Source organism: Suricata suricatta, chromosome 6 (genome assembly GCF_006229205.1).
Source record: "Suricata suricatta isolate VVHF042 chromosome 6, meerkat_22Aug2017_6uvM2_HiC, whole genome shotgun sequence".
NCBI classification, from domain to species: domain Eukaryota; kingdom Metazoa; phylum Chordata; class Mammalia; order Carnivora; family Herpestidae; genus Suricata; species Suricata suricatta.
The window spans coordinates 29,245,715-29,260,896 of NC_043705.1; the positions used below are offsets into that span (position 1 = coordinate 29,245,715).

General features: G+C 39.0%; 1 protein-coding gene across 2 annotated transcripts in view; it reads left to right on the forward strand.

The window, feature by feature from the left end:
* The window catches only part of CTNNA1 (catenin alpha 1), a 178,818-nt gene that overhangs the window by 51,952 nt on the left and 111,684 nt on the right, over positions 1-15,182 (forward strand). For both annotated transcript variants that reach the window (XM_029941997.1, XM_029941996.1), the window contains exons 4-5: positions 9,850-10,016; positions 11,057-11,176. In XM_029941997.1, coding sequence (XP_029797857.1) covers positions 9,850-10,016; positions 11,057-11,176 — 287 coding nt within the window. The remainder of the gene's footprint in view (positions 1-9,849; positions 10,017-11,056; positions 11,177-15,182) is intronic.

Sequence of the window (15,182 nt, forward strand, 5' to 3'; positions counted from 1 at the left end):
TTATATATACTTTTTGAGTGCTTTAGGTTATTCCTTTCTTGGAAACCCTGTTTTATGTATCACAGACATGAATTAAAGATATTTGCAGTTTTTTAAAAATCATTTAAAGCCTTTTTTTTTTTTTAAAGTATGTATGTTCAGTGGTGCCTGGCTGGCTTAGTCAGAAGAGCATGAGACTCTTGTTCTTGGGTTATGGGTTCAAGACCCACACTGGGTGTAGAGATTACTTAAAAATAAAAAACACTTAAACAATAAAAGTGCCTATATTCAATATAGAAAGTTTAAAAACCACAAACACAAACTGAAAGTAATCTACCATCATGCTGTGCCATCTTGTGATGTGCCACCTCTGTTAACATTTCTCATGTATGCTGATGTAGTCTGCCCGATCCCATTGCTGTGACGTAAGCACGTTGTGATTTCCATTAAAATTTTTTTCCACTAGTAAAGGAACCTGAAGCCAATGGTTTATGTGATTTATTTATTTTTAAAAGTGTTTATATATTTATTTTGAGATAGAGTGGGGCCAGAGAGTGGGAGAGAGAGAATCCCAGAGAGTGGGAGAGAGAGAATCCCAAGGAGGCTCCGTTCTGGCACAGAGTCTGATGTGATTGGCTCGATTTCAGGAACTGGGAGATCACCATCTGAGTCAATATCAAGACACTTAAGTCACTGAGCCACCCAGTGGTTTATGTAATTTATAGAAGGTAAGCAGTACTCCTCCAGTAGGCTGACAAAGGTCTTGTCTTTTTATTGATTTAAAGGTAGAAAAGGTTATGTCTGAGGAGCATATTAGAATTATCTTTAGTGTTATTTTAGGGAAGGTACAATTTTGCTCCTTATCTATTAGGTTTCTTGTAGGATTATTGAAGGCTGTTGAGATGTGTATATATCTGGATTTCTCAGTATTTGAGGCCTTCTGCTATGGCATTGTGGTTGGGAGTCGTTCTTGAGGTATGGCGTGGGCTTTCGGAGATGTGAAGTCAGAAATGGGATAGGTGAGGGAGATTTAACAGTTCCTAAAAACTGGAGGAAACCTCATATTGGCTTAATTCCTTTTTTTTTTTAAACAGGTGCGAAAACTGAGTCCCAAAAACAAGAACAGAGGGAAACTGAGTAGCTGTTACCACAAAAGGACAGTTTATTTTTTATTTTTATTAAATGTTTTTAAAGTTTTTATTTTATTTTGAGACAGAGACAGTGCCAGTGTGGGGAAGGGAAGAGAGAGGGGGAGAGAGGGGGAGAGAGGGGTGGGGGAGAGAGGGGGAGAGAGGGGGGGGAGAGAGAGAGAGAGAGAGAGAGAGAGAGAGAGAGAGAGAGAAAGAGAAAGAGAAAGAATGGATCACAAGCAGACTCTATGCTTCCAGTGCAGAGCCTGATACCCGGCTCAAACCCATGAAACCATGAGGTCATGACCTGAGCTGTAATCAAGAGTCAGATGCTTAACTTACTGAGCCGCCCTGGGGCTTTGATGTTTTTTAAAAAAGTTTATTGATTTATTTTGAGAGAGACAGGGGGCACATGCAGGAGAGGGGCAGAGAGAGAGAATTCCAAGCGGGTCTGTGATGCAGCACAGCTGTGGGGCTCGACCTCAGGAACCATGAGGTGATGACCTTAACCAAAGTTGGACGCTTAACTGACTGAGCCACCCAGGAGCCCCCAAATTCTTAATTTTAAAGAAGAGGAACATAACAATATCTCATTTCCTAGGCTCCAGAGAAGAAAAACCAATCCTTTTCTCTATTTTTTGTCTTTCTCATATATCCCTGACCCCACACTCTCTTGAAGTGTTTTCTTTCCCTGTAGTTTATTTAAAAATTGGATTGCATTGAAAGGAGTTTACTTAGGATATTTAGTGCTTCAGAACAGCTTTGATCTTGTCCTGTTCTCATGTAGAACTGGGGTTTTTGGTTTAGGTCTTTTATAATTGCCCTTTGTCTCTGTTTTGAACTCCAGAGTAACTTAACTGTTATCTTAGTTGGGGGAAAAACGTAAGGGGATGGTCATGTTGACAGTTCTGATTTCATGGCAGATAGAACAGTAATAGGGATTCTCTTAAATTTCTTCTCATTTGTGTTGTAGTGAATACTAGATGCAGTATGTAGTTGACTGGAGACAACTGGGACAGGGCCAGAAGACCCAGTTATATTTTCAGCCTTTACTGCTGACCATGTGACTTTGGACAGATTGCTTTTCTGCTGCCGTTTTCTGTTTGCCTTTTTGTGTGTGGAAAGAGTGCTTTGATAACTCTTCAAAGTAAACTAATTGACAGTTCAATTTTTTTTTTTAATGTTTGTTTATTTTTTGAGAGAGAGAGAGCGGGGGAGGGGGGGCAGGTGATGGGGGACAGAGAGTGAGGGAGAGAAAATCCCAAGCAGGCTCTGTCCTATGATCACAGAGCTGGACTTGGAACTTGACCACAAACTGCTAGATCATGATCTGAGCCAAAGTCCACCGCTTAACTGACTGAGCCACCCAGGCACCCCTGCCCTGCTCAGTTTTTAGGATACCCTCACTTAACTGCTTTTGAGAAAATGAGATTCTCTAACAGTGCTCAGCTTCATACTGCCTGGAAGCCGACCCCTTGGTGCCTCTGCTTTCGCTTCTCATCTGGGGGTCCAGGAACCTCCTTTTCCCCCTGTCACGGCTCTCACTTCCTCCTATGGTCCTGATTGTATGTGTTTCTTTGTATGATCCAGAGTCTTAATTCTTCACTTAGGTGTCATTAGTGTCTCTTTGCCTTCTTGCCCGCCTCTATCTATCTATAACTAAATTCCAGTAGTGATAATAGTATTGGGAGTGCAGACACTGTTCTAAGCACTTTACTGAACATTTGATTTCATCTCTGCAGCAGCCCTACGAGGTAGATACAGGCAATCCTCACTTTGCATGGGTCCAGTATACTCAGATTTCATGTACCACAGTTGAGTGAAATAATGTTGGTCCCTGACTAACATGGTTCAAGTTTCAGTTAACATGGTATATTAGCTGTGAGTGAATTCATGAAGTACAGACTTTGTTGCTAGTTCTTAAATTTACAAATCATGACATGAATAACGTGTGCATTAGGATTACTGACCTGTCACATTCCTTCTTTCAAGGTCTCCTGGTGACCAGTCACTGTACAACTATTGAGTGCATTCAGTGTGTAGTTGTATTGCCTTCTTCTCTCTTGGTGATAAACCCAACATGCACCCTTTCACAAAATGGGATTGTTGTGGGTTGCCTGGGTGGTTTAGTTGGTTGAACATCCTACTTTAGCTCAGGTCATGATCTTGCGGTTTGTGGATTCATGCCACATCTCGGACTCTGTGCTGGCAGTGTGGAGCCTGCTTCAGATCCTCTGTTCCCCTTTCTCTCTGCCCCTACGCTGTGTGCTCGCACGTGCACTCTCTCTTTCTCCCTCTCTCCCTCTCAAAAATAAACAAACAAAAAATTAAAGAAAATAAAAGTAATCATTGAAAGAATTTACTAACAACGATGGAAGTGCAGCAAAGAAACAATGTGATAAACTGGAATTTAAATTTAAATAGAACATCAAATAAGCTATAGGATAAATTGCTGACTTGAAATGTTGACACTGATGCTGTTAAAGAGACTCTAGATAAACAGAAGACCTTAGTGAAGGCAAAGTTATTGACATAAATGAGGAAAATGTGCTGTAAAGGATGATGATGTTTAAGAGGAAGTGATGTCATCAAAACCTTTACACTAAAAAAACTCATGGAGATATTTCATGACGTTGAAAGTGCAAAGGATAAAATGTTGGAAGCTGATCCACCTTTACGAGGAAATAGTTTGCCAAGGGATAGAAGAAATGCATTGTCTATATCAAAAAAGGCAAGTGTTAAAAAAAATACTTCAGAATAATTTTTTCACAAAGAAAATACTAATTCTCACTGTTCATAATGTTTTAAGTTACAATGTACTAAATAATTACTAATTGTACATTTTTTTCATTTCCATTTCCATTTTATAATTAGGAGTAAAGGAGTTTTTAACCTTTTGTCAAAAACTGTTAATGGTCACAGGATAATCATAATTTTCCCTATTAAGATTACTTTACACTGTTAAAACTTGCATGATTATTTTCATGGACCTGTACTTCTTTGCAAAGTGAGGATTACCTATATTATTATCTCTGTTGTACATTTGTAGAAACTGAGACCTGTTTAGTGGTGACACTGCAGTTTCTTGTGACTTCTAATTTTAATCCTTTTCTCTCCCATTATACTGCTACCTATCTACACACACACACACACACACGCGCGTGCGCGCGCGCGCGCACACCTTTAATTTCCCTCCTGGTAGCAGACCAGATTCTTGAAAGAGCAGTGTTGTTCTTTTACCCTTGAAATCTGTGTTTTGCACCTCCTACGAAGCTGCTCCTTCTCATTCCCTCCTTACCAGCTGTGCTGGCTTCCTTGGCTTTCCAGGATCACTTTAGTGTACATCTGCTGTAGGTCCTTTGAGCTGGTGTTCCCTCTGCTTGAAATGTTTTCTCAAGATAGCCACATTGCTCCTGTCTCTCCTTTTTTAAGACTCTTCTCAGGTGCTACCTTTTCAGTGAGGCCTGCCTTGATCTCTCTGTTTTAAATTGTATCTTGTATCCCCATTGTCTCTGACCTTTCTGCCACTGTCCCTCCCTCTCATAAGTACTTCTGTTTAACAGCTATATAATTAACTTTATTATGTTTATCATCTTCCTCTTACATTAGAATATAAGCTCTCTGGAGCCCGGAATTTTTGTCTGGTTATTTATTATTATTTTTTTTTTATTAAAAAAAATTTTTTTTTACATTCATTTTTGAGAGAGAGAGCACAAACGGGAAGGGCAGAGAGAGAAAGAGACATAGAATCTGAAACAGGCTCCAGGCTCTGAGCTGTCAGCACAGAGCCCGATGTGGGGTTCGAACCCACAAACCGTGAGATTGTGACCTGAGCCGAAGTCGGACACTCTACTGACTGAGCCACCAAGTCGCCCCTGGTTAGTTAATTTTTATCTAAGTGTTTGAATGGTGCCTGACTCATAGGAGGTGCTCGGTAAACATTTGTTGAAAGAAGGCATGTATTAATGCTCATAAAGGTGATTGTTGAACAGATGAATGCTCGTGAAGCACCATGCAGACCCTTTCTGCTGTCTTCTCATCTTGTTTTACCTAATAATTTCTACCAACTGTGTATTGTCTCCAAGTGCAAGGCAATGACTCAGACATACATATCTTAGTTGTCGCCCACAGCAAAGTATTCTCTATATTTTAGAGAAGAGGAAACAGGCAGTGGAGTCTAGTCACATTAGCTGGTAAGTAGGAAAGCCAGAACTTAGTCTTATCTCCAACTCCAAGGCCTGTGCTCTTTCAGGTCACTGCCTTTGATATTCTTGGTCTCTATTGAGACATAATTCACATACCATAATATTCACTCTTTTAAAGTGTACAGTTCAGTGGTTTTTAGTTATATACAAGGTTGTACAGCCGTCACCACTGTGTAATTCTAGAACATTTTCATTACTCCAGTAAGAAATCCCATACCTATTAGCAGTTAGTCCTCATTCTTTCTTCTCCAGCTGTTGGCAGCCACAAATCTGGCTTCTGTCTCTGGATTTACTTATTGTGGACATTTCACATGAAAGGAATAATATATGGCCTTTTATGACTGGCTTCTTTCACTTGGTATATGCCTGCTTACAAGATTCCTTATTCATATTGCAGCAGTATATATCCATTCATTGTAGCATAGTGTCAGTACTTCATTCCTTTTAATGATTAAATATTTTATTGTACATATCTACCACATTTTCTTATCCATTCATTGGTAGATGGATATTTTGGTTGTTTTCACATTTCAGCTATTTTGAGTAGTGCTGTTGTGAACATTTATGAATAATTTCTTGTGCAGACATATGTAGACAGTCTTTTGAGGGGCTGCTAGACTCTTTGCCAAAATTGCTGCACCATTTTACATTCCCACCAATGGAGTATGAGAGTTCCAGTTTCTCCGTATTCCTTACCAACATTTATTATTATTTTTTTTTTTTGATTACAGCCACCCTAGTAGATATGAAGTGTATCTCATTGTGAGTTTTGTTATGCATTGCCTTTATAGCTAATGAGGCTGAGCATCTTTTCATGTGCTTATTAGCTGTTTATTATATCTTTGGAGAGATGTCTTTGTAATCCCATTGCCTGTTTTAAATTTGTTGTCTTTTTATTATTAAGTCTTTTAATATTGTGAAAAGAGTTCTTTTTATATTGTGTTTACCAGATCTTTAATACATAACATGGTTTTCAGAAATTTTTTCCTATTCTGCGGATCTTTTCACTTTGTTGACAGTATCCTTTGAAGCATCACAATGTCAAATTTTAATGTCAGATTTTGATGATGCGATTTTATCTATTTTTTTCTTCTTATTTGTCCTTTCGGTGTCATTGCTAAGAAACTATTGGCTAATCAGAAGCCATGAAGACTTATGGTAATATTTTCTTCTAAGTTCTATTTTGAAAGTATATGGTAAGAGGTTACTTCTTTTTGCATGTGGATATCATGTCCCAGTACTCTGTTGAAAAGACTATTTTTCTGCATTGAATGGTCTTGGTAACCTTGTTGGAAATTAATTGACTGTATTTCTGGATTCTCATTTCTCTTCCATTGATCTGTAGGTATGCATTTGAGTTTTCATCACCTTGGTTCTCGTTGTTTCTCTTATCAGAAAGTCGTCTTCCTTCCTATTCCTAAATCCATAGCCCTTTTTTAAAAAATCTTCATACAGTGCTGTGGCCCCAGCTTGAAACCTTTAAGTCACCTTCCATGCTTTCTTTTTCCTCACTCTTTATAATCAAAGGTTATTATATCATTTAACCCCTGCCTTTATAATTTGTTACTATTCTTTTCCTGGGCTGTCACTGTGCCTTTCTGACCCATCTCTGGGGTTAGGTTTATTTTATGTACTTTTGTTAGGTTAATTCTGTGTATCTATGACTTTGACTTCTTGCTTTGGGTCAGGAATTCTTGGTACTATGTCCATAGACTTTCCATTTTTACCTTCTGCTTCTATACACTTGCTTCAATTCCAACTTAAACTGGAGGACTCAGATTCTAAATGCACGTTCTTACTATGTATCTCAACTTAAAAATTTTTTTTCGGGGCGCCTGGGTGGCTCAGTCGGTTAAGCCTCCGACTTTGGCTCAGGTCAGATCTCATGTTTGTGAGTTCGAGCCCCGTGTCGGGCTCTGTGCTGACAGCCAGCTCAGAGCCTGGAGCCTGCTTCAGATTCTGTGTCTCCTTCTCTCTCTGCCCCTCCCCCTCTCATGCTCTGTCTCTCTCTGTATCAAAAATAAATAAAACATTAAAAAAATTAAAAAAAATTATTTTTCATGTTTATTTTTGCGAGAGAGAGAGAGAGAGCGCGTGAGCAAGCGAGTACAAGCTGTGCAGGGGCAGAGAGAAAGGGAGACACAGAATCCGAAGCAGGCTCCAGAGTTTGAGCCGTCAACACAGAGCTCAACATGGGGCTTGAACCCATGAACTGTGAGATCATAACATGAGTCAGATGCTTAATCCTCTAAGCCACCCAGGCACCCCTGTAGAGTGGACAGTTAATAAATGTTGGATTTTTTTTTTTAAAGTTTACTTTTGGGAGAGACCTTGTGAGCGTGGGAGGGGTAGAGGGGTGGGGGGAGAGAGAATCCCATGCAGGCATTGCACTGTCAGCACCGGTGGGGCTCAAACTCATGAACTGCAAGATCATGACCTGAGCCAAAATCTAGAGTTGGACATTTAACTGACTGAGCCACCCATGCGCCACAATTGTTGATTATTATTATGTTTCTGTTTCTTTTGCTTGAGCTGCTAACTCCCTTAATTCTAACACCAAATTTTTTTTCAGTCCTTTGAGAGTAGAGTCCATTTTAGAGTACCATGTTTCCCATAAAACTATTGCTGGCATTTCACTTCTTCCTCAGACTGGTTGTTAGTGTTTTTTCCATTGAAACTCTATGTACTTTTGTGTTTTTCCTAAAGCTTGTATGTCAAAATGCCACATAATTTGTCCTTGGCCATGATCCCATTCTTTATCTGGATTATAAACCACTTAGAATAGTTTTGTTCAGCTTTGTAACCCTAGTGGTCAATTTGTTTTAGTGTGTAGTTAAGTTCTCAGTAAATAAGTGAATTTCTCTTTATTGTGTAAGCCAGTATCTTTTATTTAATATTAATATTGTGTAATGTAAATACCTTTTTCTGCAAGGCTTTTGAGATAGGTTCTTCATGAGTAAATAGCTTTTCCTGCCATCTTCCCATAGCACCTTGTCCCCAGAGCTATTGTAATTCTGATTGCACTGTATTACTCCTTTATTTGTGAGCCTTTTGCCTCTAGATGTATTGTCTTAATCAACCTTTAATTGTCTGTCTTCCTCCCTCCTTAGAGTTTGATGAGGACATGGCTGTTTTTTGGGTGCTGTATCACTGGCACCTAAGTCAGACTTTGAAATATAGTGGTGCTCATATTTGTTGAATAAAAAAATGAATGAATGAGCTCACCATTTTCAGTTATAAGATAACAATTTTAATGTTAGGTATACACATCATTGCTGTATGTCATTATCTTTCGATGGGTCTTAGGTTCAGGAGAGTTTTTTATTTTATTTTTTTATTTAAATTTTCTCTTTTGTTTTTTATTTATTTTTGAGAGAGAGAGAGAGAGAGAGAGAGAGAGAGAGAGAGAGACAGCATGAGCAGGGGAGGGTCAGGGAGAGAGGGAGAGATAGAATCCGAAGCAGGCTTCAGGCTCCGAGCAAGCAGTCAGTATAGAGCCCAATGCGGAGCTCAAACCCATGAACCATGAAATCATGACCTGAGCCGAAGTCAGATGCTTAACCAACTGAGTCGCCCGGACTCCCCATTTCTTTCTTTCTTTTAAACAGGCTACATATATCTATCATTTTCTTTTCTTTATGCTTATAGTTTCATTATATACATTAACATTTTTTATATGTATGTTAATATTTGCATAATAGTCAATTGTAGGATATACCATAATTGACTTAGCTAGATGCTTATTGTTAAGCATTTGAGCTGTTTTCAGTGTTTTACTATGAGGGAAATGAATGAGTCATTGACTCAACTCTGCCTTTTCGTATACTGGTGAGTCTCTGTTGTGATGATTAATGAAGTATGGCTGTCCTACATAATAGTTGCTGTATTTCTGTATCATTCTGTAGTTGTGAGGGTAGATCACATTAGATCCATTTTTTCCCCCTCAATCACATCTTTTTTCTTTTTTCTTTTTAGAATAGATATAATGGTCCTTTCTGAAAAGGAGTTTTTTTTTTTTAAAGACCCCCCCCCACTTTTCTTAATGTTTATTTATCTTGAGGGGGAGAGAGAGGGAGAGAAAGAGCGAGTGAGAGTGAGCGAGAGTGAGGGAGCGCCCATGCACATGGTAGGGGACGGGCAGAGAGAGGGGAGACATAGAATCCTAAGCAGGCTCTGTGCTGTCAGCTTGGAGCCCACTGCAGGGCTCTGTCTCACAAACCATGAGATCATGACCTGAGCTGAAGTCCAGAGTTGGAAGCTTACCTGACTGAGTCACCCAGATGCCCTGGAAAGGAGTGTTTTTAAGGCTCTTTATCTATAGCACCAAATCACTTTCCAGAGAGTGTGTTTTCACCAGCAGTATATGAGGGTGTTTTTTTTTAGTGACTGCTGTAAAACAAGCAAAAGAAAACAACAATAAAAATGGGAGCCCTTAAATTCTGTGGTTCGAGGTATTTTTATTGTAGTTTAAAAAAAATACAGACCAGTTATTTGGTTCATTTCTGATGAGTTTGTATTTTCATGCTATAAAACAGGTGATTTGATGAAGACTGCTGCCGGAGAGTTTGCAGATGATCCCTGCTCTTCCGTGAAGCGTGGCAACATGGTCCGGGCAGCTCGAGCTTTGCTCTCTGCTGTTACCCGACTGCTTATTTTGGCTGACATGGCAGATGTCTACAAATTACTTGTTCAGCTGAAAGTTGTAAGTACAGGCCGGTATCTGTAATTTGTTCTCTCCATCACAGTGAGGCTGCTGCTGGCCAGGCTTATTAATTCAGCATTCCTTAGGATTTGGTTTGTTTTTGACCTTTGGTTACCCAAGTGGACCAGGAATGTTTTCCTTTAGTTTCCATTTTCTCCTCTATTCTAGATGTATCTCATACTGACTCTGCTATGATTCTGTTTAGTCTTGATTCTGATGCAGGACTTGTAGCAAAGATAATGTTTTTATTCCTTCCCTCTTCAGTAGTGATTAAACATTTCCTTGTACCAGAAGAGTTCCAGAGTTGAGAAATGAAGACAGTTTATTTATTTATTAAAAAAAATTTTTTTTTACATTTATTTATTTTTGAGAGAGAGAGAGAGAGAGAGAGAACACAAATGGGAGAGGGGCACAGAGAGAAGGAGACAGAATTCAAAGCAGGCTCCAGGCTCTGAGCTGTCAGCACAGAGCCCTGTGCGGGGCTTAAACCCACAAACCTTGAGATTATGACCTGAGCCAAAGTTGGACGCTTAACTGACTGAGCCACCAGGGTGCCCCAAACCAGGACAGTTTAAATTGTATAATTTTATTTTTATTTATTTATTCATTCATTCATTCATTTTTTAAATGTTTGTTTATTTTTGAAAGAGAGAGAGACAGAGCATGAGAGGAGGAGGGGCAGAGAGAGAGAGGGAAACAGAATCCACAGCAGTCTCCACGCTCTGAGTTGTCATCACAGAGCCTGATGTGGGGCTTTAACTCATGAACCATGAGATCATGACTTGAGCTGAAGTTGGATGTCTTGAGCCACCCACGTGCCCCTAAATTGTATTGTTTTAGATAGCACCGTACATTGCTCCTCATCCCCCTTCCCGTAAAACTCCCATGTAGTCGCTGCTCAAATGTTTGAGGACCATGTAAACTAATGAGGATGTTTGGATTGATGAGGAGCTGTTAAAAAGAATAAAGTGTTACAGATCTTTTTTATATACATATTTCTGTTGTTTAGAGCTTTTCTTATTTAGAGATATATTTTATAGGTGGAAGATGGTATCTTGAAACTGAGGAATGCTGGCACTGAACAAGACTTAGGAATTCAGTATAAAGCCCTGAAACCTGAAGTGGATAAGCTGAACATTATGGCAGCCAAAAGACAACAGGTAAGTCATGATGTGGGGATATATTAAAGTTGTTTATATTATTATCTAGTGGGAAAAATCGATTTTACCTATGTTTTCTGAAGGTATGATTACTACCATCTGCCAGTATAGTTCTGTTAAAACATTTAATTTATGAAGTATCTTTTCACTATTGTGTTGTTAATAAAGATATAATTAAGTTGCATTCATGTTATGCTTCTGTTTTAATTCTTTTGAAAATTGTGCTTTAAACTTTATTTATTTGAGAGAGAGAGAGAGAGAGAGAGAGAGAGGGGCCTGACATGGGGCTTGAATCCACAAACTGAAATCGTGAGTTGAGCCAAAAGCAAGAGTTGGATGCTTAACTGACTGAACCACCGGAGAGCCCCTTAAAATTGTGCTTTAAATAGCTTGGCAATTTGTGATTGTGTCTGGACAGATGACACGGTCTTCGTTATGTGCCATCAAGGATTAACTTGAGTGTGCAGTGGAGTTTAATTTAGGTTTTTAAAAACCTTAAGCCAGTTGAAACATATTGGAATTACTTGCATATCAGAAACTATCACTGCTCTCCCCCCATATTTGGTCACTTTTCAAGTATTTATTAATCATTGTTCATAGTTTCCATAGTGTTATGATTTGTGTTGTGTGGCATGTGGATCAGTGTTCTTTTTTTTTTTTTTTTAAGTTTATTTATTTTTGAGGTACGGGAAAGAGAGGGGCAGAGCCAGAGGGAAAGAGAGAGGGAGAGAGAAGAATCTCATGCAGTCTCTGCTGTCAGCCCATCATGATCTCACCAACTGTGAGATCATGACCTGAGCCAAAATCAAGAGTCGGATGCTTAACTGAGCCATGTGTGTGCTCCTGGATCAATGTTCTTATTTTTTCAAGCTTTGCTACTAGCCCTTTGGTGTTTTGGCTTTTTAGGTGCTTTGAAGTCTTCTCTGTGTTCTTCCTGTTGAATGTTCTAGGGGAGATGCACACATCACCATTCAGTTTCTTAAAACTTTATAGTCTGATCTGATCAAGCTTGTGCTTTTCACAAAGCCCTGCAAAGATCAGTTATTGTTATCATTCGCTCATACCTGTATCAGTTAGGATATTTGCTGAGTTCAGAAAACTCCACTCCAAAAGTGGTTGAATAGTGGGAGATTTATTTTCTCACTAATCAGAAGTCCCAAATTAGGTGTGATTTTGAGGTGGTTAAGATAGAAGATTTTGCAAGTATCATCACGGATCCAGGTTCTTGACATTTTCCTCCACTGCAGTGTTCATTGTCCCTGGTAGTGGATGGCTATAGAAGCTCTAGGTATGATATTTGTACACATCACTATGTCCAGCAAGCAGGAAAAAAAAAAGGACTGTTTCTTCCATATGTCTTTTTTATTTATTTATTTATTTATTTATTTATTTAATGTTTTATTTATTTTGGGTACAGAGAGAGATAGAGCATGAGAGGGGGAGGGGCAGAGAGAGAGGGAGACACAGAATCTGAAGCAGGCTCCAGGCTCTGAGCTTGCTGTCTGCACAGAGCCTGACGCAGGGCTCGAACCCACAAACGTGAGATCTGACCTGAGTGAAGCCGGCCGCTCAACCGACTGAGCCACCCAGGCGCCCCCATATGTCTTTTTTAGAAGTACATGATCTAGAAGCCCCTAACAGATTTGCCCTAAACTTGAATTTTGTAACATACCAATTCTTCACTAATTATGAGTGAGAGGAAAGTAGTTGTTATATCTGACTCTGTGATGAAGATCTCCCTTCTGGTCTGGAATTCAAGTATGCTTCTTGAGGACAGGGACACCCAGAAAGGGCTCTGATAGGTGTTAGGAAAATGGAGTCAGTACTGTAAATGTCCAGTATATGCCAGTCTCAGCTTTGGAGTCTTCTTAGTAATTTTCAGTAATAATATAATATAAAAACTTTACCCCATAGGGATTGAGAAGATTAAATTAAGTAATGTATGTAAAGTATTTAATATGATTATGGACCATATTTCAAGCTTAGGTTATGATTAGACTGAATTTGCACATATGAGATCCTGGTTTTACATTTCCATTACTTAATATTAGACATTATAATATAGCTAGATTTGATGTATTGCCTAAGTAATTTAGTTCATGTAGGCTTAGTGTGTTTTTATCATTTATTCTGTGTTGGCTTATGTCTCCATCAAATAAATCACAGATAAGTTTGTCTTTCTTTTTGCTGGGCCTCATCGATTGTAAAAACTTGTTTTATAGGGTGATAATTCTGTAAATATCCACGCTGGTCCTATTATGTTTACAGTTTATTTAATGTTTTTGATCTAAATTCCCATTTGCTTTTTGTTTTTGTTTTTTGTTTCATTTTAAAAAATTTTTAAAGAGTTTTTAATTTATTATTTATTTTGAGGACAAGAGAGAGAATGCCAAGCAGGCTTTGCACTGTCAGCACAGAGCCTGACATGGGGCTCAGTCTCATGAAACATGAGCTCATGACCTGGGCTAAAATGAAAAATTGGATGCTCAACTGACTGAGCCACCCAGGTGCCTCTAAATTCTCATTATAAATACATGAAATAAATGTTAGTTATATTTAAAGAATAAAGTTTGGTGAATAGACCCACAGTCATAAAACCTAGTCTGATTTTGGTTTATGAAGGCATACTATTTGAGGAAAGTGAGAAAATTTAGACTAACACCATATTGCCTGTCTGTGCAAAATGGTAGAATAAGTAAATTGATGTTGTTCTTGAGATAGAGAACACAGTGATAGTCTAGGCCTTTGTATGCTATTGGAAAAACTTACTGAAAAACAATGCTGCCTGACTTTTTTTTTCCTTTTTAATGGTTATTTAGTTTGAGAGACTGAGAGAGTGCAAGCACGTGAGCAGAGGAGAGGCAGAGAGAGAGAATCTCAAGCAGGCTATACACCACCAGCATGGGCTCCATCTCACAAACCACGAGATCATGACCTGAGCTGAAATCCAGAGTTGGGACGCTCAACCTACTGAGCCTCCCGGGTATCCCAATGCTGCTTGATCTTTTAATTCTTTGTGCATAATACATGAAGAGTTCCTTAAACATAGTCCCTGATGTATTAAAAAAAAAAAAGGTAGTAAATTTAAAATACTTCTGAAATAAGATGTACTTAAAATATTGAAGTTATTAGTTAACATGGGATGGGTCTTCTGTTTGCCCCTCCATATATGTTTTCTACCCTTGTTCATCCTGTTCTTTGCCCCAGGGACCTAACCTGTTGGGACTGCTTCCAGGGCTCCTTTGCCCTTTAATCCAAAGGACTAGTGCCAGTGGGGCCATCAGTAGGAGGTCTGAGGAGATAGGAGTTAGAGGCTGGGGTTTTATTCCCCCAGCTGCCTCCCTGCTTATTGCTCTGTTATAGCCCCTGTTGGGTGGTATTCTGTACCCACCTTACTCTCTGGATTCTGCTCTTCTTGTTTCTTCTAACCTAAGTACCCGAACAGCCTGGTGATTTCCCTGTACTTTCCCCATACTTTTGTAGCATAGTCCCTAAAACATCTTTGAATTACTTAGTTGATTTTACCATCTGTTTTCTGCTGTATCTTGATTGATACACGTTCCCAGTTTAAGTTTTGTCTTGAGGTTTGTAGTATGTCCTGGTCATTTGTAGTTTTCCTTGGGCCTAGTTCTTTAACCTTTAACTAGCTTTCTGCAGTAGAATCCATTGAGTAAGTTGGCTGTGGGCTTTTCTTTGTGTCTCTGTTGATAAAATAGACTTTTATAGGACCTGTCTTGGTGTGTATTCCTATAATAAACTAGTGCTTTTCTTGGGAATTAAATGGCTCTTCATTTTATCCTAAGGTCCTAGCCTGGTAGAAACATCATTCTTCCTTTTGGATATTGCCCATTGGTCTCCTTCAGTAACTGGTAAAAGTTTTCCACACTGTGTGTTTTCTGGCAGAATTTCTCTACTGCTATATGCTTAGCCCCTTGACTTTTCACCTTTAACTTTTTCTCTGTTCAGGCATGGTATGTAATAATTTAGCTTCTCATTGAATCTCTTA